The sequence below is a fragment of the Fusarium redolens genome (genome assembly GCF_020744475.1).
Source record: "Fusarium redolens strain MPI-CAGE-AT-0023 chromosome Unknown BKA55scaffold_3, whole genome shotgun sequence".
Lineage (NCBI taxonomy): Eukaryota > Fungi > Ascomycota > Sordariomycetes > Hypocreales > Nectriaceae > Fusarium > Fusarium redolens.
This window is the reverse complement of record NW_025763666.1, coordinates 3,114,555-3,140,805: the sequence shown is the minus strand read 5'-3', so window position 1 is coordinate 3,140,805 and position 26,251 is coordinate 3,114,555. Positions and strand designations below refer to the sequence as shown.

General features: G+C 47.8%; 8 protein-coding genes across 8 annotated transcripts; 6 read left to right on the top strand and 2 right to left on the bottom strand.

Annotated features, from left to right (window-relative positions):
* Positions 1 to 614: 614 nt before the first annotated feature.
* On the top strand, positions 615 to 1,934 carry BKA55DRAFT_719371 (chondroitin AC/alginate lyase; the record flags this gene model as incomplete). The annotated part of the gene is made up of 3 exons (XM_046200962.1): positions 615 to 1,217; positions 1,254 to 1,561; positions 1,628 to 1,934. The coding sequence occupies 3 exons, from the start codon at positions 615 to 617 to the stop codon at positions 1,932 to 1,934; spliced, it is 1,218 nt and encodes a 405-aa protein (XP_046054451.1).
* A 230-nt stretch (positions 1,935 to 2,164) lies between these two features.
* On the bottom strand, positions 2,165 to 4,523 carry BKA55DRAFT_607787 (major facilitator superfamily domain-containing protein). Its single transcript, XM_046196613.1, has 7 exons — positions 4,295 to 4,523; positions 4,040 to 4,236; positions 3,738 to 3,959; positions 3,597 to 3,675; positions 3,052 to 3,536; positions 2,782 to 3,001; positions 2,165 to 2,727 (listed from the first exon to the last, which is right to left on the bottom strand). Exons 1-7 carry the CDS (start codon positions 4,382 to 4,384, stop codon positions 2,467 to 2,469), a joined length of 1,554 nt encoding a protein of 517 aa, XP_046054450.1. The 5' UTR covers positions 4,385 to 4,523; the 3' UTR covers positions 2,165 to 2,466.
* A 649-nt stretch (positions 4,524 to 5,172) lies between these two features.
* Positions 5,173 to 6,901, bottom strand: BKA55DRAFT_719365 (Six-hairpin glycosidase-like protein; the record flags this gene model as incomplete). The annotated part of the gene is made up of 5 exons (XM_046200961.1): positions 6,821 to 6,901; positions 6,601 to 6,765; positions 6,493 to 6,546; positions 6,022 to 6,273; positions 5,173 to 5,961 (listed from the first exon to the last, which is right to left on the bottom strand). The coding sequence occupies exons 1-5, from the start codon at positions 6,878 to 6,880 to the stop codon at positions 5,173 to 5,175; spliced, it is 1,320 nt and encodes a 439-aa protein (XP_046054449.1). The 5' UTR covers positions 6,881 to 6,901.
* A 2,726-nt stretch (positions 6,902 to 9,627) lies between these two features.
* On the top strand, positions 9,628 to 11,759 carry BKA55DRAFT_661019 (glycosyl hydrolase; the record flags this gene model as incomplete). The annotated part of the gene is made up of 7 exons (XM_046197569.1): positions 9,628 to 9,658; positions 9,727 to 9,855; positions 9,909 to 9,995; positions 10,054 to 10,461; positions 10,513 to 10,734; positions 10,784 to 11,256; positions 11,307 to 11,759. 7 exons carry the CDS (start codon positions 9,628 to 9,630, stop codon positions 11,613 to 11,615), a joined length of 1,659 nt encoding a protein of 552 aa, XP_046054448.1. The 3' UTR covers positions 11,616 to 11,759.
* Positions 11,760 to 12,582: 823 nt separating this feature from the next.
* BKA55DRAFT_636705 (uncharacterized protein) lies at positions 12,583 to 17,632 on the top strand. Its single transcript, XM_046197033.1, has 5 exons — positions 12,583 to 12,899; positions 12,946 to 13,026; positions 13,085 to 14,261; positions 14,313 to 15,169; positions 15,826 to 17,632. Exons 1-5 carry the CDS (start codon positions 12,698 to 12,700, stop codon positions 17,433 to 17,435), a joined length of 3,927 nt encoding a protein of 1,308 aa, XP_046054447.1. The 5' UTR covers positions 12,583 to 12,697; the 3' UTR covers positions 17,436 to 17,632.
* A 728-nt stretch (positions 17,633 to 18,360) lies between these two features.
* On the top strand, positions 18,361 to 20,326 carry BKA55DRAFT_636702 (general substrate transporter). Its single transcript, XM_046197032.1, has 3 exons — positions 18,361 to 18,788; positions 18,851 to 19,159; positions 19,242 to 20,326. Exons 1-3 carry the CDS (start codon positions 18,552 to 18,554, stop codon positions 20,316 to 20,318), a joined length of 1,623 nt encoding a protein of 540 aa, XP_046054446.1. The 5' UTR covers positions 18,361 to 18,551; the 3' UTR covers positions 20,319 to 20,326.
* A 1,683-nt stretch (positions 20,327 to 22,009) lies between these two features.
* On the top strand, positions 22,010 to 23,741 carry BKA55DRAFT_590924 (cytochrome P450; the record flags this gene model as incomplete). Its single annotated transcript, XM_046195164.1, has 5 exons — positions 22,010 to 22,084; positions 22,137 to 23,157; positions 23,221 to 23,300; positions 23,358 to 23,524; positions 23,576 to 23,741. The coding sequence occupies 5 exons, from the start codon at positions 22,010 to 22,012 to the stop codon at positions 23,739 to 23,741; spliced, it is 1,509 nt and encodes a 502-aa protein (XP_046054445.1).
* A 329-nt stretch (positions 23,742 to 24,070) lies between these two features.
* BKA55DRAFT_502151 (uncharacterized protein) lies at positions 24,071 to 26,190 on the top strand (the record flags this gene model as incomplete). The annotated part of the gene is made up of 3 exons (XM_046186900.1): positions 24,071 to 25,041; positions 25,086 to 25,922; positions 25,980 to 26,190. The coding sequence occupies 3 exons, from the start codon at positions 24,071 to 24,073 to the stop codon at positions 26,188 to 26,190; spliced, it is 2,019 nt and encodes a 672-aa protein (XP_046054444.1).
* Positions 26,191 to 26,251: the final 61 nt, after the last annotated feature.

Here is a 26,251-nt window from a genome sequence, read left to right as displayed (position 1 = left end):
ACTGTTTCTCCGTGGATAGAAATGGCGACAGCTAGTCTGGTTCCTGGGTGCTTAGTCAATTCACCTAAATCGGGATCTCTGTATCAGAACCTAAGCCGGTTTCTCCTATAGATAATTTATAAAGCTGTCGCAGACGGGCCAATGACGCCTTTATGCTTACGTCCTTGTTAATCAGAAACACAGATACGTAGTCGATATAACAGCTACCGTTATAATTTAGTACCTACTATCAGATACTATGGCACAATTAAACCACAAAATCTCACAGGGTGACCTTGTCGATTACGAGGATCGCGAGCGGTGGTCACTGGTCTACGACATTCCACTCAAAACTACGACGTTGCGAGGTTTATGGCGATCATTTCAGTTATGGGCGTGCTATCGGAAAAGATCATGGGTGCAGTCTTTACATATCGTTTTCCCCTCTTTTGGCTCATGGTACGTGGCATCCGGTCTCTGCCAAATCCGGACATCCCTTCGTGCAAAGGGTTTCGTCTCTATGCGATGTATCGGAGCGTTTAATGCTCTCAGCCCAGTGGTAGAGGCACTATAAAACAATTGCATGTTCGCAGGCAGTCGAAGCCAAAATAACAACCATCAGCACTATACCCAACATGGTAGCTAAAGGAATCGTTTGCGTTGTTGCACTAGCCGTCTCCGTCACTGGATTCGTCCATCCTGGCCTCTTGCACACGTCTAAGGACTTGGAAAGAGCCAAGGGTCACGTAACCAAGGGTGATGAGCCATGGACGACAGACTGGCAACTCTTGCTCAACAATAGTCATGCATCGCCAACATACGAGCCAGATCCCCAAGCTACTGTTTACCGTGGCTCAGACGGAACCCATGCGGAGAATTATCGCCGCCTCTTCAATGACGCACATGCGGCATATCAGCTTGCTATCCGGTGGCATATCCAGGGAGACGACCAATACGCCAACGCGTGTGTTACCATTCTCAATGCTTGGTCATCTACCATGAAAGCTATTGGGGGTAGTAGTGACCGCTACCTCGCTGCTGGCATTTACGGCTATCAGTTAGCTAATGCAGCAGAGCTTCTGCGCTCATATAGCGGGTGGAGTACGTCAGACCAACACCAGATGAAGACGTTCCTCCAAGATGTATTCTTCTCGGCGAGCTACACCTTCTTGACTACCCACAATGGACAGGATGAATACCATTATGTCAGTTCTCTCTCTTTGCTTATGAACGGTTATGTATTGCACATCGATGGCTAATGAGTGATGCTGCAGTACGCAAATTGGGATTTATGCAATATTGCTAATATCATGGCAATCGGCATCTTTACAGACAACCAAACGATGTACGATTGGGGGAAGAACTACTTCTTCAACGGCGACGGACGCGGAGCCATCAACAACTTCATATACAAGAATTATACCGAGCCTGGTTCCGGCAAAATTCTGTCCCAAGGCCAAGAGGCGGGGAGAGACCAAGGCCACGCTACTCTGGACATTGCCTTACTTGGGGTTGTCATGCAGCAAGGCTATAACCAGGGAGATGACCTGTTCTCAGCATTGGGAAGTGCTGCGCTTCATGCGTGAGTGAACCATCAGAACCGATGCTGTCCCAAACCTGATAAGGCCTGTTACTAATCCGAAGCAAGATCTGAGTATGTTTCAAAGTACAACGTTGGGTACGATGTCCCATATACGTGGTACAATAGTTATGAGGGCAATCAGACTGTTATCTCAGAGAGCTCAAGATACACTCACCGTCCAGGGTTTGAGCTTGTCTACGCCCATTATAACGACATTAAACACGCTAATGCTTCGTGGACCGGAATTTATCGGGATCAAACCAATGCAAATATTACCGCCGGCGTGGAAGGCGGAGGCGGCGACTATGGCCCTAACAGTGGAGGCTTTGATCATCTAGGATATGGGACCCTCCTCTACCGCCTATCTGCTTGAAGTTTTGTATTATTAGTTTCTGCAGAATGTATCTCAAGAGCGAGGAGATTGAGCATCTGTCTAGTGATAGTATCCTGAGGAATTGAGTATGTGTTGATTTCGCTGCATTATGAAAGTATGTAACTGCAATAGTCCAATTAGTTTTATGCATGATTGGACGTAGCTATGGATGACGCTTAACTTAAGAGGTCGAAGTCTTTGCATAATCGAATTGACTTATTATCTTTTGACCATAAGCATGCGCTATCGTCTCCAACTTGTGTAGGGTTGCTGTTGAGTACGCACAGTCAACTACCAGCGGTTCTAGCTCACTGGTTTGAGCATCGTTCCGGACACCAACTAAATAGATTTAACCTGAATTAACCGCACAGAATAAGTATAAACGGTTTCAAAGCCAATAACAATGCACTTATATTCTCCAGCTGACAAGTACAAAATGACAACACTATGTGTACCATGGATGACCCTCTTATCGTTGTATGCTCCCAAGACCATCATAACATTTCTTGCTGCCAGCTCGCATATTATTGCATCAGAAGTCGTATCGGAAGTCAGGATTCTCCTTGTCCGTCAAATCGGCGAAAGCATTCAAATGCCCCAACTGCTCGCCTTCGGAAGGCTTGTGACCGTCATCACCCGTCTGAGACGTGTCCAGAGACGCCTTTGTCTTCTTAGCATTTCGACGAACTAACAAGAGTCGAAGGATAACAAGGAAAATGTTGAAGAGGACATAGAGACAGAAATGCGCTGTAAAGCCCTTCTCATAACGAGGAGAATCGGACTTCTGGAAGATCTTGAGAATGTCAGTACATATCTTGAGAATACATACATGCGGGTGTTAGCATACCTGTGGGGCGGTCATGTTACCAGCAGCCCAAGCCACGAAGGTGATGGCTAACGTGGTCGACTTCTTGGTCTGACCGGCAATGTTGCGAGAGATGAGGGAAAAGATCAGATTTCCCTCTGCGAGATAGAATTGTGTGCAGTAGAAGGCAATGAGTAGACCAACACGATTCGAAGATGTTGGTGGAATGCTGTAAATAATGGCAGTTCCAATGATTGGAGGGCTGATAGATATGTTAGTTGGACCTACTTACAGGCTTTTTTGGTAACTCACATTGTCCATGCGTGCATCACCCAAGCGGTCTGCCCCGTGGCTGTCGCGAGCGTGGCACTTCCGATCATGACTATGATCGTCACAGCACCTTGAGCGATGTTGAGAAGCTGGGTCTGAAGATAGGTAAATCCGAAGGAGGAGATGATGAGATTCGAGAAGACACCCAGCCCGCCAATGATCAGAGTGGAGGTGAGTTGGAGCATAACGTAACACCAAACAATAGGATCAGTGACTGCTTCAACAGCCTGATACCTCTTGTAAGACTTGTTCTGGATACCAGTCTCGTTGGCTCTCACACGCTCGACCATCAGCCGCTTCTGATCTTCATTGAAGCACTTTGCTTTCATTGGAGAATCTGGCAGCCACCAGCCGATGAACAAGCCCCAGACACAGGTGAGTAGGCCAAGGACAAGAAACAGCAGTTGCCAAGGGAAGATGACACCATCCTTGTAGTGAGAGACACCCCATGCAATGATGCCACCGATCTAAAGTATTTGTGTTAGTTCGTCACTCTCTGGTGTTATATTTAGAGGATCGTTTCATACCATGAGCTGAACTCCAGTCATACAGTACCAGAGGGACGTTAAAATGCTTTGTTCTCGCTTTGTGTACCACATACTCGTCCTATCACACCATAGAATTAGATCAGAAGAGACAAAAAAAGGTTGAGGATACCCATGACTTACATGATGATGAAAGCCGGCTGAACACACGACTCGAACACACCCAAAAGAAAACGGACTACCATGAGGCTTGCAAAGTTTTTAGCAGCTGCAGAACAGGCAATCACAACCCCCCAGCAAAAGACATTGGTCGCCAAGTACTTGGCAACTGGCAGCTTTTGGAGTAGGAAGTTGGTGGGATATTCGCCGACGAGAACTCCCATATAGAGGATTGTTCCTAGCCATCTGATGGGTCAAGTGGTCAGTACGTTGGATCGACTGTCTCGCGGTATTATCTCGTCGCGTAAAGGAACGGCTGAACTTACGAGAATTGTTGTCCGTGGAGATTTGCGTCTTCCTGGATACCCATGACAGACGAAAAGCCAAGGGTGCCCTTGTCCAGAGATTGACAAAAGTAGGTTCCGAGCATACACGCCAGGATGCGCCTGTTGACAGTCCAGAACAGTTCCTTGTTTGTCTCATCGTCAATCTCGACCGGGGCATCTTGGGCGTAGTTGGCAGTCTAGAATTCAGAGATTAGTACATCAACTATGTAAGCCTTATGACATGTTTTACAGTACCTCAAGATCTGCAGTCTTCTGGCCGTAACCGGCAGTTGTTTCAGCAGGAGTGATGGAATCACTGTGCTGTACCTCGACTTCTTTGGCCATGGCGGGGCTGGGACTTCGATATAGTATTCGTGGCAAATTGATGTAGGTGATGTGTAATTATTGACGTCGAGTTTTGAGTGGTGAGCGGAAGAAATCCACGACGACGATTAAGACTTCATATAACTACAGCGGGGTGCTGCTGCAGCTCCGATACAGTGCCCCAAGTCGCGAACGAAAGTTGCTGCGGGGATGTTGGAAGCGGAGGACGGGGGATGTCTCGGAGCCACGCCCGACATCCTAACGGATGATGCCGTCTCATGGCCCGCAAGTGGTTAGTTATTGTAATTAGCCAAAACGTCATTGACGGGGCATGGGATCATAACTGGGCCTCCCCATTCTGGAGCCGCTCTTAATGACGTTGCTTTAGGACCAATTCTCAGAGTTACTTCCGCCGCAAGGATTTGTGATCTAGCACGATTCTCTGGAAAGTTTCGGCGAATGTACGGATACGCTTGATTGAGGGAGGGACAAATATCTCGTCTGAGCGTGTAGTTGAAGACAACATATCTACTGCAAGAAAATAGGACCAACACTACGTCATTCCAGGCGGCTACCTATGGTGATGAAAGAGCTTAGAAACTCTCATTATTTGTGCGGCTACTAAATGCCTTGTGTTTTGTGACAAACGTAGAGCTCCAAACCTGATACGAGCGATATTTGCGTGACAACGAGAGACATAAAACACTGTTGATTGCAGCGGCATTTTAGATGCAGAGGAAAACATTTATATTCAGTTAACTAAAAATTCTAATTGCGTGATACAACATCCATATCTACCAGTACAAAATCTACGTCAGTGACCTCAATGCATTCATTTCTAAAAGCTTGTTTCCAAACAAGACAAAGAAGTAATCAGCATAAACAAGCCCATGATCAGCCCAGCGACGAGGAGCAAATTCGAAATTGTTAATGGTCGCGCCGTTGAGGATGGTATCTCCGAGCCCTGCAGCTGTCTCAACACACTTGACAAAAGTCGCACGGCCGTTTTCCACTGTGGGAATCGTCCCCATGTCCTCTTTCTGACTGGCAGCGGGGTTCAAGTGTCTCTCGCAAACAGAATCCACTATCCGTAGTGCATGGCCGAGATACGGAGAAGGCTCGGAACGCTTCTGGAGGGATTCGTGAATCAGCAGCATGCCATACGCAGCGACCATGGCTGCGCTTGTATCCGGGGGTTGCGGAATAGCACCAGAGTCTTCCTGTGCGTCAAAGTCCCAGGGCGGAATATGCGTGTCAGGCAATCTCTCCAAAAAGTAATCGGCACAGTTCTTGGCCGTGTCAAGAAAAGAGCTCTCGCCACTCCATTCATATGACTTTGCAAACCCTGCAATGGCCCACGCCTGACCTCGCGACCAACACGATTCATGGCTGTAGCCCTGGTTTGTAAGACGCTCTTTGAGAGTGCCAGTCGAAGGGTTGAAGTTGGCGACGTGGTAGCTAGACCGGTCGGCACGAATAAGGTACTCTTTCGATGTTCGAGCATGGGCCATCGCGATATCAAAGAACCGAGTAGAGTCAGCTTTAGAAGGGGCCTCGGATGCAGCCCAGAAGAGGAGATCGAGATTCATCATATTATCCTGATCAAATCAGCAATGCTAATCTAGGCATGACACGCAATTGTGAAAGATTTAACTTACAATAATAACGAGAAAATCCTTGCTTGGGTCCGTAAAGGAATAGATCTTCGTTTGGCACACATCCCATGATCGTATACAGCCGACCTTTTCGGAGAAGCGGTCTGCTAGGGTGTTGGCCGCCCTCATCAACGTGTCGAAAGCCTTTGGGTCACGATGAAGATCCCACTGCAAACGGGCCCAGGGGCAAATCATGAATCCCAGATCATGCGTGCCCATAAGAGACCCATTTTGGTGAAGACTCTCCGTCCACCACTTAGAGGCATATCTAGTAGTGGCCTGTTAGCAATTGACAATGTGTTGCAGGTGGGCAAGAGGGTCGTACTCGAGTTGAAGCATATGAGGGAAATCTGGTTTGGGTCGCGAAAGGCCAAGAAGGCGCAGTTGAGTTTGAAATTTCTTTCTACGCTCCATAATCAGGTAGAGTAAACCCGGAAAGAAACCCGAGGTCCAGAACGAAGCATCTCTGTAGACATATTCTGTGCTTCCTGGTTTGGTGTATTCCGGAAACCAAGTGGGCGGCTCGGGCTGGTTTAGATGTTAAACTCGGAAACCCTTCACTGAGGTCTGCAAAGGTCATACCATGTTCAGGCTTCTCTCAGCGACAGCCCATATCTTCATCTCAACACACGGAGAGAACAGAAGCTCAAGATGTTTGAATTCGCTAGATAGCGATTTCTTGATGTCGACCTGCGTTCTCTCCGTCCCATTTCTCTTCGTACCGTTCGTGTATTGACTTTCCGACATCTGGATAAATAAGGATTAGCAACCGTCCTGATGCTCAACCAACAATAGTGCGTACTGGAAGCTTGCGTTTCGTTGCCAGAACCTGACTAGGCTGAATCATCTCTGGGAGCTCCATCGTCGCGAAACTGTAGGGACGCTAAGCACGGTAGGAAGAAAGTCAAAAGGGATTAACAGAAACGCCGAGTTAGTTATTGCAGCAAAAGTCTTAATATCTAGAAAATAACTAATCTGATTTTAAACAATGCTAGCTAAATTGGTAATTGAAGAAGCTTGATGTTTCAACGGGGATCGGAGAAGGTGTCGGATCTTGTCCCGTAATCGTGGATGAGACCGCTTGCTTTTCCTTTACCAGGAGATCCACAGTAATTCTTATTGACCGTTTCCCGTCTTCAAGAAGCTGATTACGGGTCTTATCGTATGGGGTGAGGCTGTCGGAAAAGTTCTCGGGGTTTTTCCCTTCAGTAACTACATCATTCTGCAAGGATGTGTGCCAGGCCTATCATAAATACCAAGGATGTCATCGGACTGCCAAGCGTGAGCCGCAGGAGAATGAACATATGGGCCCACCTCGGAACGAATCTCCGTGACTTAGTTTCATGGTGCTTATTGAATCCAATCGTGGTCAACAATCCTAGTTCTACCCCGGGGCTACGCTGAATACTTTAAGACATCAAACGTCACATCATACTTGAGACAAATCCGAGTACCTGCCATGCATCGCTTACTTTGCATTACCATGCAGTACCCACCTGCCGGTCATACCCACCTACCGGTCAGCGAAAAAAAGAATTCCCCATACAAAATGTCAAACTTCACTTGCACAGTCCTTGGCCAAAATTGAAGTTATTTACATGGAACAGATTGTGTCTTACTGAGAGTTTCATGCTGTTTCATATTGGCATATTCATTTGTATTTTACACAAGCAGTTTGGTCGCATGACACTAGTGTAAAATTTCTCAAATGTCTCCTTCATCACCCAGCCTCCCCAAAATTTCATCAAACTTTTATCTATAGCAGCTTCCTTTAATCGCCTTGAAAATGCCTCAACAGCCTTATACAGAGAATGATGTCATTGAAGCTATACTGGATGTTACAGATAATCACCTCTCGCAGCACCAGGCCGCCCAGAAGCATGGAATGCCCCAAACCACTCTGTCTGACCGACTAAGAGGCCTACCGTCAAAGTCCGAGGCCACCCAACCTGCCCAGTTGTTATACAAATCCCAAGAGGCTAGATTAGTTACATGGATACTTCGACAAGAGGCATTGGGCTATGCTCCTTCCCACAGTCAAGTTCGCGCCACGGTAGCTGCCCTGTTGAGACAGCAGGGCCGGGAAAGGCCTATCGGTGTACACTGGCTAGCCAGGTTTATTAAACGCCATCCAGAGATCAATACGAAGGTAGGAAAACGCCAGGAAGCTGCAAGGTTTAATTCTTTTACCCCGATGGCCGTCAATTGGTACTTTGATATCCGGGAGAGCGAATATGGCTGGATCAAGCCTGAGAACACGGTTAATGTTGACGAGGGCGGTATCATGGCTGGATTTGGTGAGTACTGACCACTTCTGATACAAGACTTACCGATAAATTGCAAATCTAGGTTTGGATTCCTTGGTAATTGGCAGTAGCGATTCCAGGAGGAAGGCCTTCCTCAAAGGCTCGCAGTCCCGCACTTGGACTAGTTTTATCGAAGCCGTCACTGCAGATGGCCGTCTTCTAAAGCCGGGAATTATCTTCAAGGGCAAAGAACTTCAGAAGCAGTGGTTCATTGATGAGTTTAACAAGATCGCCGACTGGTATTATATCACGTCCGATAACGGCTGGACAGACAACCATATCGCGCTCGAGTGGCTCAAAGAGGTTTATCTGCCCCAAACCCAGCCAGCAGATGAGTCTGATGCAAGGCTCATCATATTAGATGGCCATGGGAGCCATGTATCTGTGGGTGTCTACCTGTTCTCGATCAGAAATACCGCTGACTGAAAATCCAGGATGAGTGGATGGCCACGTGTTTTTTGAATAACGTGTATTGCTGTTACCTGCCTGCACATTGCTCTCATGGCCTACAGCCACTGGATAATGGTGTTTTCAACGCATCCAAGGCTGCATATCGAAAAGAGCTCCAAAAACTGGCAAGCCTGACGGATTCTGCGCCCGTGGATAAGGTCAACTTCATTAAGGCCTATGCCAAAGCCAGGGAAGTGGGTATGACGAAGAAAAACATCCTTTCAGGCTGGAGAGTAACTGGGAACTGGCCGATTTCACGACGGAAAGCGCTCATACATGCCGAAATCCAACCAGACAAGAAGGAAACGACGCCTGGATCAGACGGCCACAGAGACGGGCAAGTCGACTCTGATAATACGCCAAAGACCAGCCGTCACATCAGAGACCTGGGGAAGAACAAGAGCCCCTCTACCAGAAGGAGGTATTCTGTGATATCAAAAGGATTTGAAGCACAAGAGTCAAAGATCGCGTCCCTAAGCTCAAGAGTGGCCAGTTTAGAGGAGGAAGTCGGCCGGTTGAGTAGAGGCAAGAAGAGAAAGGCGATACCGAACCCCATTAAGAAATTTATGACGCTAGCAGAGGCTCTAGCGACTAGTGACACCATTTCAGAGCCAAACGAAGCAATTGAAGAGGTGGATGTTATTGAGGATGTGATCGAGGTGGGAGGGATGGAAGAAGATGAGAGGTCAAATTCAGGGAAGGAAGAATTAGGTGTCGTACGCACCCGCACAGGCCGAGAGGTTAAAAGGCCTAGAAAATATTAAAATAGATTCAATTTTGATCTGAATTCTAGAGATAAACTTATTTTTACTATTTTTATTACGGTTTTCCCATGAGGTTAAAAAAGTGCATTATGTATGGGGGATTTTTTTTTTCGCTGACCGGTAGGTGGGTATGACCGGCAGGTGGGTACTGCATGGTATCTGCAGCTGGTGTTTCCTATTCCAACCAGTGGCCCAAGCCATCTGGAACCCGATCATTACAGGGTGGAATCCGGATCCTGCCATCCTGACCGTGGGCGATGATTACTACATTGCCACTTCCTCTTTCGAGTATTGGCCGGGTATTCCTATCTATCACAGTAAGGTCCTATAACATCCTTTAATTGAGCCAGGTTTGCTTACTGATTCCAAGGCAAGGATCTATCCAATTGGACTCTCAAATCTCATGCTTTGACCCGACCAGAGCAACTACAACTCTATGGAACGCCTACTGGAGCAGGTAAATAACAGTTTCGAATTCCCATGTCGACGCAAAGCATCTGATTCGTTGCAAACAGGGGCCTGGGCGCCGAGTCTCTCTTTTATTGAGGGAAAGTTCTGGCTTTCAGCAATGACACGTTGGACCTATGACCCCGTTGCCCGTGTTTGGCCTCGTGTCTGGTTCATTTCTTCAGAAGACCTCGTTAACTGGTCAGACCCTGTCTGGGCTGAGCCATGGGGTATTGATCCTGAGCTTTTCCAGGATCCTGTATCCAACAAGACCTATCTGAACCTGATGGCCCCTAACAATAACAAGGATCGGCTCTGGGGTATCTCTCAATGTGAAGTCTCGTTAACATCTGGCAATTGTGTGGGGCCTTATGTTAGTCTATGGAACGGGACTTTGCCTCACAATTCGACGGCCAGACCTGAAGGACCCAAGATGTATTACAAGGATGATTGGTACTATCTCCTGATCGCCGAAGGTAAATCGTTCTGAGTCTTTCCCTACAGATAAGAATAATGATGCTCCCTAGGTGGCACGGATCAGCTGCATCGGTCGACAATCGCAAGAAGCAAGACTCCGTCTGGTCCATTTACCGCCGGACCACACAATCCTTTGCTGTACAATGGTCAATGGGGTTTTGACAACCTCACCGTCCAGTCCACGGGACATGCTACCTTGACAAAGACCAAGGACGGGCTTTGGTATGCGACGTTCTTAGCTCGCCGCAACGTCAACGGATCCTCTCCTCTGGGTATATTCACCTTGTCATCATTTATTCATTCATTACTAACTATCATAAGGCCGAGAGACATTTATTGTCAACGTTGACTGGAAACATGACTGGCCAGTCTTTAATCAAGGGGATCCTGTTTTACTAAGTAAGCAGATAAAGCCAGAGGTTGGCGCTAGACAAGTTCCTCGTCCATGGGTTGACAACTTTTCTCACTCCGAACTCGACTCATCATGGTATCAACTCCGGGTACCATATACTAAAAATTACAAGTTAAAAAAAGGGAAACTGGTGCTTAAACCCAACGTCTTTGGGCTCAGTGATCGTGATACCCCCGCAGCATTGCTGCGCAAGCAGAAGTCCCTCAATATGACATTCTCAGCAGAGCTCTCCAGCTTCAAGGGCAACCTCGGCCCAAGGAATAAGATCGGAATCTCTTCGTACCTATCCGAGTTTCAGCACCAAGACATCGGCATTCGAGGATGTGTTAACACTACGGGCATTTGTATTTATACGGAACTCAACAAGAATGGCACGCAGGAGGTGAGTTCCTATTCTGAAAGTACAGGCGAACCCGTGGCTAATTGTAACAGTATTGGCAAACTCCACTCAACCAAACAAGCGGTCTTGCTGGTGGCCTTAGACTACATATCAAGGCTGAACCCCTCGAATACCGCCTAGGTTATAGTGTTGGAAAAGAAGCCCCGGTATATGTGGCGTCAATCGCATCATCCTGGCAAGCCTTTGCACCAGCAAATTGGTTTGTCTTTTCTGGCGCATCTTGGGCGATATTTGCAACTGGAGATGGAGAGCCCTGGCCTCACAATGGACCGCAAGTTGGATTCAACGAGGTTACAGAGACTTTTCACAGGGAGGACATTCCTGATTACGATCGATGGTAGAGGTCGTGAGCTGAAGGCTGTCGTTGGTTTATCTTTGTCTGTTCTTACTTTTCCTCCCCCATCCGGGCGGCACATGTCGGAGGAGCTATAAATATCATATCTGAGGCTTGGGTTATGGTGAGCCATTATGGCAATCAAACCAACGTGTGACGACTAGCTAATTGCACCAAAAGTGAGCTTGAAAATAACCAATTTATCTACGTGGCTCGCTTCAGATAAGGGAAATTGCGCTAAGATAAGTTCGGTCAGGTCGATCTGGACCATAGATTTCCCAACACCTACCCTATAACTAGCCGTACCATTTAATTTAAGCCTTCCGATTTACGTACCCTAGGTATTTAGTTAATTTAATTCCAATTAACTGATCTCTATTATCTTACTTGCTTGCGTATATTCTGGTTGGCAAAGTGCCCTCTCACCGCATACCCTCGTTGGGCTAAAGAGGTATTCCCATTGCCACAATGCTCTAGACAGAACACTGGCAATATAGTTCCTTAGCCGACGGGCAACGGGATAAATCACGGACAACCTCCGAAAACCCCGCAGACTTAGCCCAAGCGGCCTAATTAGAATTGAGGATATGAACACAGAACATGGATTACCCGGTGGGTTCCAATGCCATTTTCCCCACCTCTCTAGAGTTCTAAATTCGCCTGGTAGGGAGCCCCTCACAAAGACACAGCTTGACTATACTGGTAAAAAGGGGGCTACAAGTTAAATAAAATAGAACTCTGTATGTAATTAAGATGTAAATAATATTGATTTTAATAAAAGTGTAAAATATAATATGTATTCAGGTTCTGACTCAAGACAAAAGCATTGTCGGGTTTTATTCCGAGACTTATTCCGACAGTAAAAACCAATGAAATCAACCAAACTCTTCTCCACGAAAGCTAACTCAATCGATAACGTTGGCGTCATGTGCCCCATGGGGCCCCGCTCCCAATTATGATTCTCGGACGGGTCCAGGGCAGCTTGAACAGCTTCAGTTCTTTTCGGTTCTACCCTCTCGCATATTCGTAAAACGTCGCGTACACATTGTGGCCTCAGCCCTGCTTAATCGCGACCAACCGATTCAGAAGATGAGCTTCCAACCATGTTCAGAGGGAGGCAATGACGTGGAGTCACCTACCCGCCTCAATGAAACCCATTCAGACGAACCTCGGCCTGAGAAACGCAAACGCACCAGCAAAGACGATGCCCAAGGACCTTCGTGCTCATTATGTCGCAAGAGAAAGGCAAGGTGCTCACGAGATCAACCATGCGGCACATGTATCAAGCTCGGTAAATCCAACTCATCAATTGAACTGCGGCAACTGACATGTTGGAGGTGCCGAATGCCTATACGACCAGGAAAAGTCAAAGCCAGGCATGCGAGCCGGGGCTATTGAGACCTTGACCCAGCGCGTAGGTATGCAGCAACGTAACTTCACATGCTTATTCTTTGTAAGCTCACAAATTGCTGGTAGCGACTCTGGAAAATATGTTTGTTGGCCAAGGTGTCCTCTGGCAGCAGATCTGGAACAGTATCAACCAACAAAATAACCAAGAGTATGGACGAAAACCCGACTCTCATCCAGAAATGTCCATCCAGCAGATGGCATCTGATGTCCGAAGACATCTTAGTGAATTACCATTGTCGGAAATCGTTCAACAAGCGGATCCAGTAATAGCAGGAATTCAACAAAATGGCACGTTCGATACACCACATACGCATCGGCCGAGGAATACTTCCAGTCTTGAACACCAGGTTAAGCTAGGGACTCTCCCTCCAGACGACCTAGTGGACTCCATGGTCGACATCTACTTCAGTCAGATCCACCCGTGGATACCGATGTTGCATGCCCCAACATTTCGGGGGTACCTGTCTAATCCTTCAGGAAGAGCGCGAGTGTCGACAATACTCCACGCTATAGTATCGCTATGCGTACGATTCTCAGACGACCCACGGCTACGGAACGCTCCAGAACTTCGTGCTCAATATTCGACCAGCTGCCGCCAGACGGTCATACTTGCGAGTATGGAGTCCTTTTCGGTTGAGAACTTGCAAGCGATGACTATCTGTGCGTTTGACATTATTGGGAGCGGTAGAGGTCCCTCGGCGTGGTCCATAGTTGGCAGCATGTCGAGAACGGTCGAACAGCTACGCCTCAGCACTGAGGAAGAGGAGACCCAGTCACGCCAGTCAAGGTCCAAGGCCCTGATCGAAAGAGTGGCGTTTCTGCCCCCGGCGACAACTTGGGCTGAATTGGAAGAGCGGCGCCGCATCTTCTGGAATGTTTTTCTCATGGACCGCTTCTGCAGTATCTGCACTGGATGGAACTTCTCCTTGACCAGTGCTGATGTCACGAGGAGGCTCCCTTGCGAGGGCGCTATATGGGAGACTGGAGAACCAAGTCAGACACCTACTCCGTACTTTGGAATCTCGACTCGATCCCACGACCGCGAGAAAGATTATTTGCCTGCCACTCGCGATACTGAAGATGGGCAGGCTTCTCTGGGAGGCTTCGCGTTTTGTATAGAGGCGACCGAGAGTCTGAGCCTTGTCACGTCATTCTTTCTTCAATACAGAGTTGATTTCAAGGAGGTCCACGAAGTACAGAGATGGCTTATGAGATTCAAGCAGTTGGATCTACGGCTCGTACAGTATGTTCCGTTCCAATACACGTAGTAAATAACTTCAGCTGATTAAACCAGATGGAAATTCTTTCTGCCTGAGAAATGGCGCAAGGCTTGCCAATTTAACAATGACGGCAACTTGGATCCCAATCTAGTCCTTGCGCACATAGCACACAACACTGCAGTTGTCCTTCTACACCAGGGCTTGGCATATCCACCGGCAGAATGGCAGTCTCTTCCTGTCAGACTGCCTTCTGCTTCTAGTGCAGAGACTTGCCAGGTCGCGGCTGACGAGGTTGCCACAATCGCTGAGCAATTCCTTGGTCACTCACATATACTTATTAGTCCGCAGTTTTCTTTCTGTCTTTTTGTGTGCGGCAAGATGCTGCTGACTCACGCCGCATATTACCAGTCCACTCTAACTTCATCCTTTGACTCCATTATATCAAGCCTCGAAGAGATATCTCGTAGGTGGAACGGGGACCAGCCTCCAGCCCGGGCCAATCTGGCTTCCAAATTCTGCTCGCGCCTTAGGAAGGCTCGTGTTGATGGCTCTGGCGCGGTCGACATCCGAGAAGCTTTCTCCGAGAAACCCTCATCAAGAAGTTCGGGCCTCGATTTTCGTAACACGGTGCTTATACCGACGAGCACTTCAACTGAGGCAACGATGCCAGGCGCGCTGGACGAAGAGATCGGCCTTCATAGTACTCAGACCGAGTCGCCCGAGAGCATTTCTTTGGCTTTCCCACCACTTCCGCTATCGTTTCAGATCAGCAATGCTACTCACGATTCAATCTTCAACGCGCCGGCAAAGTCAGACAACAACATCGCAGAAGTGGTCAATACAGACATGAATATCGCCGCAAATTGCTTGGATTTCTATGATCTCTCAGAGCAGACGTTTCTTCCATCAGATCGCGTAAGTATGCTGAGTCGTTCATATATGGGAGACTGATGTCATCATCATCAGCGTGAACTCCATTGCAAAGCTAGAAATGTGGCAGAGTGAGTACTTAAGGGATCGACAGATAGGAGATGCGTCTCACCAGTCAACACGTACGGCCGTTCTTGGTGTAGTACCAGCACGAACCGTCAGTATATAATTAGCATAGGCCAGTGTACCCCACGACCAAGGACAATAAATTATACTGTCATGATAAGCTCATTTCTCGATTTCCATGGCTGCATGTTGTTGAAATGAATGTTATGCCCGCTCATTATCTCGCATTGTGTGGATTATCCATGTGTGCGCGTAAGCTCATCTGTCTTTTTGTCTTCGCCGCTTAGACGAGAGGCCTAATCGCAGTTGCAAGCCACTTCGCGAGAAAACAAGGTTAAAAAGAAAAGACAAAAACCACCCAGGCCATACCGGCTTCTATACTTCCAAAGAACGATGAAATGGAAAGTGGGGTGTGAGAACTGTGTCCAGGTTTTCTGACTAGCCAATGTCGGCTCAGCCGGCCAAGCTGTCGGACTGGCCCCGAAATCCACTTGCACACGTGTGCCATAGCCTCATGATAAAGAGCGTAATGGCTAGCCCACTTCCTCAGAGCACTTTAATGCATTGAAACCTCTTTGAAGAAACAAATAGGTGCCATGGATGACTTATCGCGCCGGCTTGAAGAGTTTGGCCCTTCCATTCGAGAGCTGATGAAGCTCGGCGGCACACCAGGCTTGAGTCTCTCGGTAGCGACAAAGAACCAGCCTGTTTATCATGCAAACTACGGCGTGCGTGACCTGGAGGCCGGACTTCCTGTCACACAAGACTCGATATTCCCAGTATGCTCACTCGCCAAAGGCGTGTCAGCAGCGGCCATGGGCATATTGGTGGATGAGGGCACGGCATCGTGGCAGATGCTTGTTAAAGACGCAACACCCTCTTTCCATCCAAATAACAGTCATCTCCATAACAACACAACACTGGCCGACCTCTACAGTCACCGCAGTGGCATGTCCTCATGCGGAAACCTAGTTGGTGGTTGTGAGGGTAACATCTTGATCGGCAAGGACGACTGCATGCGGGTCGTCAACCACCAGACTCTGGTCCCTGCGCAGCTCGGTTCATTCATGTACAATAGCACTGCATATGATGCTTGCGACGAGGCTTTCAGAAGCCTCAGCGGCGCCTCTCTGGATGACTTCCTCCAGCGGAAGGTCTTCGACGAGCTAGGCTTACGAAGGACCTTCATGAAGCCCCCGCCCACCGACATGGACAACGTGACCAAGTCATACAACGCTCTGGATGATGGCACACCATGGTGCATACCGGGACCCAAGCTGGGCGAGGACGGTATCGCCTGCGGATCTGGTGGGCTCTGGTCTTGCGCTGCTGACTTGATCAAGCTCTATGCGCACTTCGTCCAGAGTTTCAACCATGAGTGTCAAACAGGCCAAACCTCTACACCTCGTTCACCGCTGAAGCAGGTATCAAAGCTCATGTCTGCTCATGTGCCGATGCTCGAGACTGGGTTGGGAGAAGTGTCTTACGGACTGGGATGGGCCCGCGTGCAGCTACCAAACACCTTGGGACATATTGGCCTGAACGGCCGGCTGATGCCACATGGTATGCCGGTTATCGGAAAAGGAGTACATGACGAACTGATATTTTATCATCAAGGCACGCTCCCAGGCGCTCTTGCGGTTGTTATACTGATACCCCGTACGGAAAGTGTCGTGTTGGTCATGAGTAACTGTCTGTCGCTTACTGATGTACCTGATTGGGTATCACAAATGGTACTTGAAGAAATCCTGGGCATCCCGCTCAAGGATCGCATCGACTTTATTGCATACGCGAAGACGTCCATTGCTATCAACTTGGGATGGCATGACCGTATTGTCCAAGGTCTCGTGCAGGGCCAACCGCAAGCCATCAGACCTCACAAACTGTTGGAGTCATACGTAGGGACATATGTCGATGAGAGCCGTGTGTTCAGCGTCGTGGTCACTCTGAAAGAGGGAGTGCTGTTTTGGGCATTCCAGGGATTGGATTCAGAAAGGTACAAGCTGACGCATTACGACGGGGATACATTTACGTGGTTGCAACCACGAAACGACTTGTCGCGCCGCGGTAGATGGGTATTGGGAAATGATAACGATCCGTCGTTCTGGAAGATAGAGTTCGGTGTCGATAGACATGGTAGCGTAAACAGAGTGCTCTGGCGCCACGACGCCTCGCTTGATCCCATTGTCTATTCACGATAGTGGTAAACAATGGCTTCTATTGGTATGTACATTCTATGTGCAATCTCTTTCATAGCCTGCTCTAAGAATTGAAGTGATATTAAGCTACCAGCGCTATCAGGTATCCAACGTACAATCTGCGGCCTATGATGATGTTCCATCCACCCCGGATACTCAATCTGAGATTGTGGAATGTAGCAGACATAGAATGATGCAAGAGGGATCGGTTTAAGTCTTGTCAATCAACACATATACGCTAGTCAGAGAGCTTATTCCACACAAGCCACCGACCGGTGATGGGTTCAATCATTACCCCATACACCGGGGATTCCGAAACATAGCCCGCATGCCGAGGGCAAAACTTCAAGGCAAATAAGCAACGGACTCAGGACAAACTCTTGGTCGATGGTATCAAACTTCTCTGGCATGATTGTTGGGCTCTTCACGTTGTCAGGTTATCGGCAGTCGTCTATTCCAGCTTATTCCTACTCACTGCAGTGTGAACAGTAGGTTTTCAAACAGAGTAGCAGAGCTCTAAGCACTTTAGTCACATAGTGATAAGGGTTTACAACATAAACGGGTAGGCCCAAGGTACATGTAAGGATTCAAGTAAATCATCAACAACATAAAAGGTAAATACAACTGAATATGCGTCTCAAAGTCCGTGGTTGAACGGTTTGGGCCGCTGTGGCAGCAAGCTTGGGGCCCGATTCTATGAAGCGACATGCCCAAGATCGTGTAAATCATGCCATAACCGAGGCTTCAACGAGGAACCAATAAGGACCATAGAATCGCAAGAATTGGCCGCTAGGGATTGCTCCGATGCTTTCTCCGATGTCCTGTCGCCAGCTCAAGACCCAGCACCCCCAGATTTCCCCGCATTCTACCAAAGTGAAGGGCGGAGCTTAATCCGAAATCCGTGAGGGCTGAATTTGTCTGCATTCGTCTCCTACTTGGTCTATTTCCACTTTGTATATATTGGCGATCTGCATCCACGTATACGAACAACTGTACCTTAGCAACAGAGTCAAAATTTATTCTTGCTCAGAAGTTCCAGGCTTCCACTCATCAGACCCTGCTAATAGCCCTCACAATTGATCTGTAAACCAACTCCATCCAGTCTTCCACTTCGTCAACATGACGGATCTGAACGACGCCAAGAGAGACATGGCGGATGTGGAAGAATTTGAAGGCCTTGTCCTCGCGGATGTCATCCCCAAATTGGACAAGTGGTGGTTCCAGTACCCCAATCTACGCAAGCTGAATTTGCTATTGCTCAGTGCCTTCCTGGCTCAGTTTACTTGTGGATTTGACGGCAGCATGCTGAACGGCATGCAGTCTCTGCCTCTCTGGCGGGAAGCATTTGGCAACCCGGTATGTTTCTGAGAAGAAGTGACATTTCATCCCGTCTGAGACACTAACACGTGAGCTGACAGACAGGTGCTAACCTCGGTACTCTTGTCAATGCAATTAATATCGGTGTTCTTGTATCCGCAATCTTTTCCTCTCAGCTTTGCGAGATCTTCGGGCGGAAGAAACCGATCACACTTGGCACTTTCTTAATTATCATCGGTTCTGCCCTTCAGGGGGGCGCCCAGAACTTGGGCATGTTCATTGCCGGACGAATTATTATTGGTTTGGGTACTGGCATTGTAGCTGTGGCAGCTCCTCAGTTGATGACAGAGGTCGCATACCCGACCCATCGCGGAAAAATGGTGTCTCTGTATATGACACAATGGGTTGTCGTAAGTGCTCACTCCCCTTTTGTTGTGGATATTTCAAACAGGCACTCTTCAGCAACAAGGCTGACATGTTTTTACCCACCAGGGCTATCTTGTTGCTGCTTGGACTACGTTCGGCACGTTCAAGATGAACTCCTCCTGGAGCTGGAGGCTTCCTAGTATCTTGCAGGGTGTGCCAGCCATTCTGCAGCTAGTTCTTAGCATCTGGGTTCCTGAGTCTCCGCGTTGGCTCGTGTACAAAGATCGTCGAGATGAAGCTTTGCGTGTCCTCTCTCAGTACCACTCCTGCGGCGACCATGACTCTCGTCTAGTACGGTTCGAATTACTCGAGATTGAAGCAACCCTGGAAGAGGAAAAGAAGCACAAGGCCATCCAGTGGACTGAGTTCATCCGCACTAGTGGCAACCGTAAGCGTCTTTGGATCTTACTATTCATGGGTTTCGCTGCACAGTTGTCGGGCCTGGGTTTGACCGGGTACTACCTGACCAAGATTTTGAACAGCATTGGCGTTACCAATGCTAACACGCAGCTCCTCATCAACGCAATCGCCGCTGTTTGGCAGCTGTGTTGTTCTGTTTTCTTTGCTATGCTTATTGATCGAGTTGGTCGACGCGGTCTGATCACATTCGGAATTACTACCATGTTGGTTGTCTTCATAACATGGACCATCTGTTCTGCCCTTAACGAGGAGCGTGACTTCTCCGATCGGCCTTTGGCGCTCGCCGTCGTTGCCATGATTTTTCTATTCCAGGTCGGCTACCAACCCTTTGCTATCTCAACAGTACCTTACGTTGTCGAATGTTCCCTCTACTCGTTACGCTCCAAGACAGCTATGATCTTCCAGTTCTGTGGCTACTCGGCCAGTTTCTTCACAGGCTACGTCAACCCTGTTGCTTTGGACCGCATCGGCTGGCGTTACTACATCTTTGCATGTGCTGTGCTCGGCGTTGAATGCGTATTTGCTTGGTGGTATCTGCCTGAGACAAAGGGTAAAGGTCTGGAGGAGATTGGCCAGATCTTTGACGGCGACGAGCTTTTGACGGGTACGCAAGCCATTGCCAAGAAACGCGAGGAGAAATATCGTGAGTTAGATGAGAGTAGTCTTCGTGAGCGTAAAGTTCTCAATGCGAGCCACATTGAGAAAGGAGAGAGCGAAGTCTAAGAGGTGCTATAGATAATATTACTGTGTTGCATAAAAATGTTCTCATTCCTCAATCTCGTATGTATATAACTGCCATGGGTTTCACTATGATGCACAAGACCATTCAGAAATCCCCACCTTTCACCAGAGACAATGAGTACGTACTGGTCATTATTTCCGCGGAAACGTGACAGGAGCATGTGAAGGCATTTACTAGGTCAGAGTTTTCATTCCAAAAGACCTTTTGCAAGGCCAGTCGCTACATTCCTAGGTTTGGTGGGAAACCCCATATCGTCGACTGGAGCCGTGTCTAAGTCCGGCTTTCTCGGCTGCTGGGTACGGGTGCTACCGTCATAGAAGTGGTCATTGTGGGGGTCTCAGGCCATTGGTGACGTGCTTGTGCCTTGATACCTAGTTAAGAAATGAAGTCGTCAAGGTAATTTCCGATGTCACAGTATGTCTCGGGGTTTTGACTGCGATTGTATTCTCAGAAACGGTTCAGACAAAGCCCAAGGCTAAGTATATCAGTTTCTCAAGTGCTACGAACCCTTGTGGTAGGAGACATAACTGATGTAATTCTTGTTTTTCCTTGTTTGGCTGTTACGGGATGGCATTTCTACGAACTGAGTCCTGACCAAGGACAGTACTGGCGCAACTCTCACTGCGGCTATTATTGGTGAGGTCTCTACCCAGTCCTCATAGGTGTCGAAGATCTCGTATTCCGTGACTATTAGTGATCAACTTCCTGACACTCAATAGTTCGCTGGTACAGAAAAGGCTGCAGAGAGTATTGCTGGCTTTTTTCTGATTCAGTGTTACGTTATACCCCGCTTGTGGGGTCAAGTTATGCCATCCTTTCGGATACTGCGGCAGGCAACGTTCAGATTCAAGCGACGTTGCAGTGATGGGCTCAGATGATGTTGAAGGTAATGGTTGTGTTGGGCAATGTAGTGTTTGCAAGCTATTGTAATATTGCCGCGTGAAACGTCGGTCATAGTGGCACGTGAAATAAAGTGTCGCTTCCATGCATCTATGAACTTTCTATGTGTAGATTTAACTCAATGGATAAGACTTATCAAGCCAATCGGTATTCCTACTCTAGTGCTTACCCTAGCAAGATGACTCTAGATCGCTTTTGGATCATATCATCCATTCATAAGCATTTGTTTTACCGGGATCTGAATCCTGCTTCGGTAGATAAAGATTGCTTCACGTCAGCCGGATACAAAATGATGATCATCAATGTCTGAGAGTACGGAATTTGCAAATAAAAACACGGCACTCATTAAGCCCGAAATTCCGGGCTTCGCCTTTACCTGGCATAAACCCCGCGGACATTAAAATAACATCATGTTGAACACGAAGGTAGTGGAACGCGGATCAGTGGATACCTTTTGGTTTCAACTCGGCACTCGGCAGGCATTAACACGGCGATAGGAACAGCAATTCACATGATGTTCACTATTATTGGTTGCGGAGAGAATTGCGGTTGGTCCCGACGTCGCATCCCGATGCAGATGAATGCGAAAAAGATGAATGATCGACGTGCATCAAACAGGTTTGGTTGTCTCTACTCTCTTTGCAAGACGGTTATAAATGCTCGATGAATTCTGCCTCTTGAGCTTGAAACCTACCAGGGCAAAGATTCCAGATCTCAACCATCAAGACAATCATCTCAGATATCTTGCACTGTTCCTCTACTAGGCGCCAGTATGGGTGTACTATATACCGAAGCACTGGCTGAGCTTAGCCTTGGCTCTGTGTTGGCTCTTTCAGGCATTGCTTTAGTGAGTTCAAGTGACACAGTCCTCTCATTATCCCTCTAATCATCTTGTAAAGTTTCTTTACCTTGTCGTCAGTTCTGCATACTATGCTTTCTTTCACCCCCTCGCCAAAGTCCCCGGGCCGAAGCTATATGCCATAACTCAGATTCCCTATCTCTATTATCTCAGCAAAGGTGACTGGGTCTTCCATCTTGCAAAACTCCACAATCGATATGGACCAGCTGTTCGATTCACTCCCAACGATGTCTCCTTCATCACCGCCGAAGCTTCCAAGAAAATCTACGGTCACAAAGCGGCTGGAAATAAGTCATTCGAGAAGGACTTTCGTATGTATCGCCAGAACCGCCCTTGCGCAAGCATTGTTCGTTCCGATCAGGAAGACCACAGACGTATGCGCCGTCTACTCGCACATGCCTTTTCGTCAAAAGCACTTCGCGGTCAAGGCGATGTTGTGGATCATTACGTCGAACTGTTCATGAAAGGTCTTACAGAACGGGCTCAGCGAGGAGAGGACATTGACATTGTGGCTTGGTATAACTTTGCATCTTTCGATCTCATCGGCCATCTCGCTCTTGGCCAGCCTTTTGGATGTCTCGAGAATGGAAAGTATCATCCTTGGGTCGGCAGGGTCTTCAAGGGCCTCAAGGTTCTCTCTTACACTCAGATCTACGTACGCCTTGGTCTTCAAAATTGGATCTCCCTGTTGAGTCCGCCAAGCTTGAGGAAGAGTTATGAAGAGCATATGCAGTTCGCAGAGCACGCGGCACTTGCTCGAATTGAATCCAAGGACACGAACAGCCAAGATTTTATGTCCTATGTTCTTCGTCATAACGATGAGAAGGGTATGTCGCAGCTTGAAATTATCGAGAATTCGGGCGTCATGATCATCGCCGGTAGCGAGACAACTGCTACACTCCTCAGTGGGACCACCTACTTCCTTCTCAAGAACCCCGACAAGCTTGAGAAGTTGACAAATGAGATACGCTCTGCGTTCAGCTCAGAGGAAGAGATCACTGTCACCCAGGTTGACCAGCTGAAGTATATGTTGGCTGTCTTCAACGAAGGCTTTCGCATGTGTAAGTTTCCTCGTCCTTGAGTTATGAGTCATTAAACCATTCGACTGATCTCATGCCATTTAGATCCACCCGTTGCCGTCGGCCTTTCGAGACTTTCCCCAGCTGGTGGCGAGTTCATAGACGGATATTGGATTCCTGAGAATGTAAGTAGAACTCATTGCTTCCCATTGTATTAACCAGACTCTAACATTTATATACAGACTGCAGTTTCGATGCCTCACTGGCCTGCATACTACTCAGAACTAAACTTCAGAGATCCCAAGAAGTTCGTCCCAGAACGCTGGTTAGATGATCCTCGATATGCGAACGACAACAGGGCTATCCTTTCGCCATTCTCCCTGGGGCCACGTGACTGCATTGGCAAGAAGTAAGTGTACCGCGGTAACTATCATAAAACACGGCTGACACTGGAAAACAGCCTGGCGTATACCGAGATGCGACTCTTGTTGGCTCGTATGCTTTGGAAGTTTGACCTCGAGGCTGTGCCAACCGAAAAGGACTGGTACGACCAGAAGATTTTTTTCCTTTGGGAAAAGGGTGGACTGCCTATCAAACTCAAAGAAGTTGTTCGTGAAAAAGTGTGAATGCATGAGAGTCATTGGCAAGCAGGAGAATTGGAAGTGTCAAAATGCTAAGGCTGTGGCCAAAGATGAGGTCATGTAAAGCAAGGCTTAGTTCGGTCATTTCATCGGAGTCACATAGCTCTGATCACAACAAATACAAACTTATTTCCCATTGCCATTCATTCCAAGCAGAGACTACATATACTCTGTACATGGTAGTCATAAGTTGACAGAAACTGCTAACCCTTCTGGTTCTCTGCCAGCTCTGACCGCCTACTTGATCCTCGCCACCACCAGATCTAGACTCTTGAGGTCTTGCACTATAAACATCAGCTTCATCCTCAATCAAAATGTCATACAGTCAATTCCCCAATCGCAGACGAGTGATACAAGCATGCGTAAACTGCCGTATGCGCAAGACACGCTGTGACGCTGCTCAGCCAAGATGCGGCCTCTGCGCTTCACAGAATGTCGATTGCGTCTATCGAGATGCAAAACAACCCAAGATCGACTATAATACCCAAGTCCTCCTGGAGCGGATGCAAATTCTCGAAGATCGCATCCTTTCATCAACCTCGTCATCCCAGTCTCAAACAGCTTCGCTTGAAGCGTCATCTATGAGCCATCATGACCCAGATGAGCAGCTCCAACAACCCGACAGCTTGCATGACTCAGCCACCGAGGGCCGAGAGCCTGTCTTCGAAGTTCAAATACCTCTATCGCATACGGCCAACGCAAATCATGTCTTCTCGTGGAACTTGGTCCAGACGCTTCTGTCAGAGAACAGCACAGATCAGCGAGACTTGCAGAGCTACACAGATGCAACTGAAGTCTTTTTCCAAGAGCAGCAGAACAATAAACATCCCTCGACAACTTCGCAGCCTCTTACCTCATGGAAGCTTTATGACAGCGACTACTTCAGCTCGTCCCGTGAGGATACTATATCACGATTGCATGACTTGATTCACCTCTATTTTACCAAAGTCAACATTTTCTTTCCTCTGCTATCAAAAAGCAATATTCTCAATATCTTAGAAAGAGTCACAGCCAGAGAGCTTTATGGAAACGACGAGACACCGGTGGTTGATATGCCGCATTACGGCCTGCTTCTCGTGGTCCTTTGCCTGGCACTGCTGAGTTCGAGTGGACAGTCTGACATAAGCATCGAGAAGAACCGTACATATACTCCGGTCTTCTCAAGCGCCTCCAACATGCATGAGGAGCAGCTGAGAAGCGAATTATGGGATAAAACAAGGTTTATACTAGGTTACATCTCGACTGATATGTCATTAGAAGCTGCTCAGGCCAGTATGCTTGCAAGGTGAGTCACCATTCCACGCCTCATAGAAGCCACTGACGAGTCAGCATCTACATGGGAGCTTCTGGTGCGGTAGCAGAAGCCTTTCACTGGGCGCATGCAACGGCCGTCAAGTGCGAGAGCATGGCCCGATTACAAGCAAAGAGTGAGAGTATCTCGGACGGTTTTCGTCGTTTGTACTGGATCTCCTTTATATATGAGTGTGATTTCATATCTGAGTTATCGGTCGTGTCACCATCTGGTATAGCAAGATACGAAGACAAAATCCCATATCCAGCCTTCACTGCTGAGAACCACCCTATCTCGCCATCTGTACCAGAGTCATCAGAAGCCAGCTCGATAAGGAGTCAAGAAGAGCTCGTTGCCTTTCAGATCACTACAAACTCAGCCATTAGACGCTTTCTAAATACTGTCAATAGTGTTGTTTACGATGACAAGGAGAAGTTTCGGACAAGACGATCGAACTACGCATCTTGGCTACTCAGAATATCAGAAGATCTATGGTCTCATCACTCCGCCATATATCGCAACCTACCTGAGTTCCTCTTAAGCAATCCCTCCCCAGATGTTCCAATGACAGGTGCTGATACAAGCTCTCCTGCAAGCCTTCAATCGCCAACAGCGCGCATCCAGGGTATCCCGGTCGGCAATAACTCATGGAACATCTTAAGACTCAAGGGGAGATATTATGCAGGTCAATACATTATCCACAGGCCTTTCATCGAATTTATTGTTCTCAATATCGACAACTTCGAGTCTCATCCCTGCAAAGAAGCAGTTCTGAAACGATCCAAGTCATGTTTGGATGGATGCATGGGATTCATTAAAGTATTCGATGTTGAGACGGTAAATAGCTTGACATGTTTGTTCCCGACTGGCATGGTGTAAGTAAATCTACTACTATTGTTATGGTTATGGCTAACGATAGCCTTTCTCTCAAGCACCTTTACTATGACTATTATCCTGATGGTCGCGACCATCTTTCCGATATTCAGGGATCTACTGCCCGACGATGTTGAGGATGCAATCCTGGGTGGAAAGAGGAACCTAACTCGATTCAGTCAGAGCGTGGCAGAGTTTTCATGGCATATTGAAATACTAGAGAGGCTGGATGTGGCTCGAAGAAATAGAATGGCAAGAAACGAGAATTGATCGATGACACTACTCTACTTACATGATCATATCTCACTGGAGTGATATGCGGATATCGGTA